This window comes from Condylura cristata, unplaced genomic scaffold, assembly GCF_000260355.1.
Source record: "Condylura cristata isolate star-nosed mole 26May11 unplaced genomic scaffold, ConCri1.0 scaffold00069, whole genome shotgun sequence".
Taxonomy (NCBI): Eukaryota; Metazoa; Chordata; class Mammalia; order Eulipotyphla; family Talpidae; genus Condylura; species Condylura cristata.
Genome location: NW_004567170.1, coordinates 466,390 through 473,055, shown reverse-complemented (window position 1 = coordinate 473,055; position 6,666 = coordinate 466,390). Strand labels below are relative to the sequence as shown.

At 64.8% G+C, this 6,666-nt stretch overlaps 1 protein-coding gene across 1 annotated transcript in view; it reads left to right on the top strand.

The window, feature by feature from the left end:
• LOC101624226 (olfactory receptor 12-like) overlaps positions 1-5,310 on the top strand; it is a 6,539-nt gene extending 1,229 nt beyond the window's left edge. Inside the window, exons 2-4 of the mRNA XM_012734781.1 lie at positions 2,724-2,879; positions 3,624-4,017; positions 5,051-5,310. Of these exons, the coding sequence (XP_012590235.1) occupies positions 2,724-2,879; positions 3,624-4,017; positions 5,051-5,310 (810 nt within the window). The remainder of the gene's footprint in view (positions 1-2,723; positions 2,880-3,623; positions 4,018-5,050) is intronic.
• The last annotated feature ends 1,356 nt before the right edge of the window (positions 5,311-6,666 follow it).

The window sequence follows — 6,666 nt, the reverse complement described above, 5'->3', positions numbered from 1 at the left end:
AAGGGGGCCGGCAGGTGCCGCCCTGACCCCCAGATGTGACCCGGCCCCGCAGCCCGGGACAGTGCGCAGAGGCGCTGCCGGCTCAGCCCCTGCCCGCTGCCCCTTGCATCTGCTTCCTGTCCGTGGTGCTGACCGCCGGGCTGCCGAGAGCCCACTCCTGCTCCAGAGGCCCCGCTGGCCCGGCCTGGTTCCCCTTGGTCCCCCTGGGCTTCCCCCCACCAGGGCCCAATGTCCAGTTCTGGGAACTCTGACCTCAAGATGACCATCTAGCCCACAAGCACCTTTGGGTGAGTCTGTGCACATGTCTGCCATGCAGGGTACAGCCCCCAGCTGCAGAACGAGAGAGAGAGGCGCGGTGCCCTTCACGGGGAGGATGACCCAGCTGTGTCCAGTCCCCAGAGCCCAACCCCAGTGTGTCCTGGCACTCTGGCTCCCCCAGCCTGGCCTTGTCACCCTCCTCTCCTGTCCCACCCGTCACTTTAGGTGCTGTCTTCTGCCGCAGGCCGGGTCCACGGGGCAGTGGGAACACGCCTCCCCCCGCCACTCCGGGCGTGGGCCCAGCTGGCTACCCCCGGCCTTCCTGAGTGTCACCTGCGCCCCTTCAGCTTTGGGCCTGTCCTGTCCCTCCTCTCCCCGCCCCCCCTCGCCTTCCTCTCTTGCTCCCTCCTTCATCCCAGCGAGTTTTAGAGGATATTCTTAGATTCTCTACCATATTGATCAAAATTTGGAAAAAGTCACAGTTTTGATTTACACAGCTGTGAATTCAGCTTAACTTGGAGAATTTAAACAGAGCAGAAGGAGCAAGTTGGGGACTCGAGCACGTGGACATTCACACTACTCGCATGTAGCATGAAGTCCAGTCCAGGAGCTGGGCCAGGAACATCTTGGGCCGGGGCAGTGGGGACATTACTCTAGGGGCGACTCCCGGCACCAGTGCGCAGGCCCTGTGGCTGCACCGGGCAGGCCGAGTCCAGCCCCTCCATGGTGGCACCACCTGGCCTGTACCCTCCCATTACAGATGGAGGTGCACAAGGCCCGGCCAGGGGCTTCGGGACTGAACCAGGCAGAAGGGCGACGGGCACGGCACGCCTCAGCTCACGGCCGTGCGCGCAGCCTCCGAGTCCGAGCTGCCTTCAGCACCTGTGTGCAGGCGGCGCGTGCTCAACCCTCGTGCGCTCCCTGGGGCATCAGTCCTGAGCACTGAGGCAGAGGACACAGGCGCAGCCGCCCCACCCACGCCCCTCATGGAACTGCTTCAGGGGTGCCTGTCCTGTGCAGGCCCCCCCCACCAGTGACATCTCCTGGTGTCCCTGCCACGGACTGTGCCTTTTTCTGAATCAGCCCTGCCCCGCCGCAGCACACGGCAGTGCTGCGTGGATCCAGTTCTGAGTGGCCGTGCCATGGCTGCCTTCACTGTCCACTCAGTGCAGTGTCCTTCCTGATATCCTCTGGACACTAGAGCCAGAATAAGGTAACATTAATCTTCCTAACCTGGGGAAGCACCACACTCTTCCAGAGCTTCACCCCTGTTCCCATTCCCCCCAGTGCCAATGGCCCTGTCCCACAGGCCCCACAGCCTTTCTGCTGGCTGAGGGACATAGGCACCATCTTGTCTTACCTGACTTCTCAGGCATGCGGGAGCATCAGCTCCTTCTATCCTTCACTCACAACATGTGGACCATCTGCGGAGTGGCCTGTCACGTTTCAGCCAGAGGCTGGCCTTGGCCTCTGTAGGGTCCTTATGGATTTAGACATGAGCCCCATGTAATATCTAAGTCTTGGGAGCTCTTCCCCCCCTGTTAGGGGCAGCTCAGTCTGTCACACACAGGCTTTCCGCTTCACACCCTCTCACTGGCCCCTCTGTGCTCTGGTCTCCTATTAAGAAGTTACTGACACATCCTAAAGCTCCTAAATCTCTTGTCATAGGGTTTATAGACCGAGGTCCTAGATTTTGGCTTTCATTTTATTTTGGACATGTCCAGAGGGATTCAACATCAATCTTTTACAAGTCAGTAGTTCCAGCTGCCATTTCCTGAAGAGGCTATTTGTCCAGTGGGCTCCTTATCAAAAGTCACCTGACCATACCCAATAGGTCACTTGCAGACTCCCTCTTCCATTCCACTGGTCAAGCAGCCTGTCTTTATCCCACTGCCATGTTGTTTTGACCCCTGTAGCTTCGTAACATGTTTAAAAACCAGGAGCCTGGGCCCTCCGACTCTGCTCTCCCTTCTAAGGGCTGTCTGGCGGTGTAGGGTGCTCCGAGATTCCATGTGAATTGTGAGAGGCACATTTCTGTATCTACAAAATTATCACTGGGGTTGCGGTCTTGATCCCTTGGGGTGTCATTTTCTGCCACAACATGGGAGGTCTTCCGGTTGCTGTACGTCCCCTTTAAGCTCTGTCCACTGCATCTGGTAGTTTTCAGGTTTTCAGAAGACAAGTCTCTTGTCCACTTGGCCACATTTATTCTTTACTGTGTTACTCTGTGAATGCACTACAGAAGGGACTGCTTGCCTGTCTCTCTTTTAATGCGCTGCTACTGTATAGAATACAACAACCTCAAGGGGTCGGTTTCTGGTCCTGTCTCTTCGGCGAGTTTACCTGTCAGTCGCCACCAGACCGCAGAGGTCTTGCGGCACCTGAAGGTCACCGCGTGGTCACCTGGTTATAGCGCCAGGCCGCGTCAGAGACCGGTCGGCTTCCTCCTTCCCCCTGGCTTCCAGCTCTCTCTCGCCCGGTGCCTGGCCGGGAACCCGGGAACGTGGTGGCGCCGCCCTTCCTGCACAGGCTTCTGCTGCGCCGAGCGGCTTCCTCGCTTCGGACTCACCTGTTTGGTGTCAGGGAATGGTGTGGTGCTTCCGGGGCCTTCTCTGCAGCAGGTGAGGTGGTCACAGCTGCTCCCCCTCATTCTCCCCAGAGTCCACCGCTCTGACTGAGCCCGAAGACGAAGCCATCTTGTGTAGTGTTCGCCTCCTCGCTGGTCCACAACTCTCCCCTCACCTGTGCCCCCCGCCCCCCCCCCCCGCCGTGCGCACGTGTACAGGTGCGGATATGTAGAGACCGTGATTAAGCCAGGTGTTGTCACTGAAACTACACTCCTGCAGAGGACAGTTAGCTTGTACCAGCTTGACACAAATCTCCTCTAGTAACTTCCACGTGCACTCTCCCTCCCCAGCCCCACCTGACACCTGGCTGCGTGGCCCCGTGGCCAGCCTGGCAGCCCAGACAGGGCCACCTCTGTTTCATTCCACCCTCAACAGCATTGCTGAGTCCTCTCATTGAAAACACTCTCTCAGTGGGCTGCGGTCAGTGGGAAGCGCCCAGCTGGACAGGGCCCTAACACATGGCCAGCCTCGCGCTCAGGAAGGGGCCAGTCGGACCTCGGGCGCACCGAGCTGTGACTGGACGGGGGCTCCCTCGGGCCCCTTGTCTCACAGAGGGCGTGACATTATGACAAACGGCAGTGTCACCCCCAGCCGAACCGTGGCCTCCCAGGCGCACGACAGAGACAGGAGACAGCGACGCCCACGTTTACACCGTTACGTGTCCAGAAGACCCTCTGCGTCTCCTCAAGCTCAGCTCCGGCCTGGCCACCCCGCCCTGGCCTGCCACCCCGGGCTCAGGCCGCTCGAGGCCTGGCTCCACACACGGGGGCACCGACTCGGGCGGGCCCTGCCGCCGTCTCGGGGGGCGGGGCGGCAGCAGCAGGCGGCGTCCGGACGGGCCCGACGTCCCTGGAGCTGCAGCACCCGCAGAGGACCACCAAGGGCGCCCAGCGGGCAGACGGGCGCCGGGGCCCTCGGGGCGGCGGTGCCCGAGACGTCCGTGCGCACGGACGGGGCGAGACTCACGCCGAGGCCGGCGGAAACGGCCCCTCGTGCAGGCGTCTCGGGGCGCAGCGTGAGGAGAGGAAGTCGGGCGGATGTGCGGTCCTGGGGGCGATAGGAGGCAGTGCCCACAGGGACGCCGCCCGCAGGGTCACTTTGCGGGGCGCGGCACCCTCTGGTCCTGCCGGAGGTACGGGGCACCGGCCAAGTCTGCAAGCGGAAGTGAAGCAGGGCCGATCACCAGGGCACAACCCATCTGAGCCAAGTTTGGTCAGAACAATTTGTTTCAACAGGGAAACAGGGCCATCGGCAGGGACATTCTTGAGCAATCTGAGGGCCCCCAAGTCATGTTTCCCGAGTCCCCTCACTGTGCTTGTCGTGGCAAAAGGGAGGGACCAGGTCTGGCCTCGTCACGTTCCCCTCAGAACTGGACGGCACATCCTGGCTGTTCGGCCAGTCCGCACACACTCCCGACTGGCGCCTCCGGAAGGTCACCTACGGGCCGTAGGACACGGACAGAAACGCCCGGTCCCGTGACCGACGCCGCCAGCCTGTTCAGAGACCACCGGAGCCGGCGCCCCAGCCGTCAGGAACCTCCTGGGCCCAGGAGGGAGCGGCGACCGGGCCGCCTCCTGTCGCCGGGACGGGCCTGGCCAGAAGCAAGGCCCTGCGGCCTCAGCTTGCCCGGCAGGTCTGCTCACCTCGGGAAGGGCCCGGCCAGGAGCCGGCGGCGCCACCTCGCCCACTCAAGGGGGGTTTTCCAGGCAGGGCCCCAACACCAACCCGGGGGCCAAGGGAACCCAAGTATTCCGGCTGTCTCCCGGCCTGGGATGGCGCCCAGAGGCGGGCTCAGGGGTCAGCACCAAAGGCTGCCCCGAGTCACAGGCGCGGTGAGGCTGCTGCGGGGCTGAGGGCCTTGTCCCGTCCCTCACGGCGTAGGCGTCTGTCGTCCGGCGGGGGTCAGGGCGCCACAGCTACCCCGTGCGCGAGCCGGCCTCTGCGGGACCTGCGCCCGGCACCGGGCTCCCCCAGGCGGCGGGCCTGGGAGAGGCGCAGAATCTGAGCAGCGGACTCGGGGAGCTCCCTGCTTCACCGCGGCTACATCGCGGGCACCATCCTGCGTGCACTGGGGCGCCGCGAGGCACCAGGTCTTCTCCACCTGCGGCTCGCACGTGGCGGCCGTCTGCCTCTTCTACGGCACCGTGTTCGTCATGTACGCGCAGCCCGGCGCCGTGGGGTCGAGGGGCGGGGCAAGGTGGTCTCGGTCTTCTACACGCTGGTCATCCCCATGCTCAACCCGCTCAGCGACAGCCTGCGCAACAAGGGCGTGAAGGAGGCCGTGGGGCGGCACTCGGCGGGCGGGGGGCTCCGAGACAAGCAGCTAGTGGGCCCAGAAACAGCACGCGCTGAGCAGCCCCGCGGTCTGAAGGGACCAGTACCCCTGCAGCCAGGTGCAGGCCAGGACGACTGGGCATGGGAGTGAAGACTGACGTCCAGCAAGGGCTGGACTGGCCCCACCGAAGCCATCGTCCCCCTAAAGCTGGTTCCCAGAACCCCACGGGCAGGGCGGACACCACCCACCCTGCACTGGCTCTGGAGAGTAAATACATCTGCGTGGACCGGCCCTCGCCGGGCTGGCCGCCTTCAGAAGCAAGTCCAGGCTGAGTGGCCGCCGAGGCCCCTGGCCGCCATGCGGCCTCCTGAGCATCTCCCACTGTGTGCAAGGAGCTGCACTTCAATAAACACTCAAACGCACAGCTGGCGCGCCCCGACAGGCCGTGGGGAAAGTCGGTGGTGTCTATGTCACATCACGTCCGCGCACAGCCGTCACTGCCGCCCAGGGACGAGAATGCAGCTGCCGCGTGGGCAGCCGTGGCCACTGGCCCAGCACTGCTGCCCTGAGCAGACGCCCGCGGCCTCGCCGCACCTGCCTGAGGGCGGCTCTGTGACCGCGTGAACCTGTCAAGGCCTCAGCTGTCGCTCTCCCGCGACAATGAGCTCCTGACCGCTCGAGGCTCCCCGGGCCGCCCTCGGCCCGGCCTGCCCCCGGGCCGCCCTAACCCTCCCCTGCACCCGGCGGGCGGCGCCGCCTGGAGCCAGCAGCCTCGAGGGTCCTTTCTGGGGAGGTTTCGCCGTTTTCTCCAGCGTCCCCCTTCCGATCGAGCCCAGGGGCGCCTCGGAATCGCGCTGAGGCTCCGGGGCGGTTAGGCTCTGCCGGTGCCTCCCCCGCCTCGTGCTTCCGCGACGCCGTGTCAGCGGCTCAGCCCCTGACGGCCAGGGGCTCGTCGGTCATTTCCTGAGCGGCGACTCTTTGTGGCGTGGCAGGCGCCACTTCCCCGCCCAGCTGAGGGAGGCTCGTCCCGACAGCGGGGCAGCTATCTTCAGTGGCCGCAGCCCACTGGCAGTTTGGCCACTGGAGGTCTGCGCGGCCACGGCCCGCTCTGAGTCCCACGGCTGTGGCGGCAGAGCCTGCTGCTTGCTCCAAGCCCTCTCCGGCCGCTGTCTGCCCTGCGCGCCCCACGCTGTCGCACACAGGCTCGGGCACAGAGGACCAGACTAAGTGTCGCCCGACGTGCGGTGGGTGGCGGCCACTGCGCCCGGCTGCACAGCGCGCCAGAGGCCTCGCACCAGCCTGCCCGCCCGGCCCGGCCCGGCGAGCGGCCTGCAGAGGCCGCGAGAACCGTGGGGAGGGCACGCGGCCCTGCAGCCTAAGGGGAAGGTCGTTCTCAGCCGGGGCGCCCCACTGGGCCGCCGGTCCTGGGCTGAGGTTGCCCCCGCCCGGGCCACACCTCTCCCGCTGGCCAGCGGCTCTCGAGGCCCGGAGGCCGCCCGAGGACGG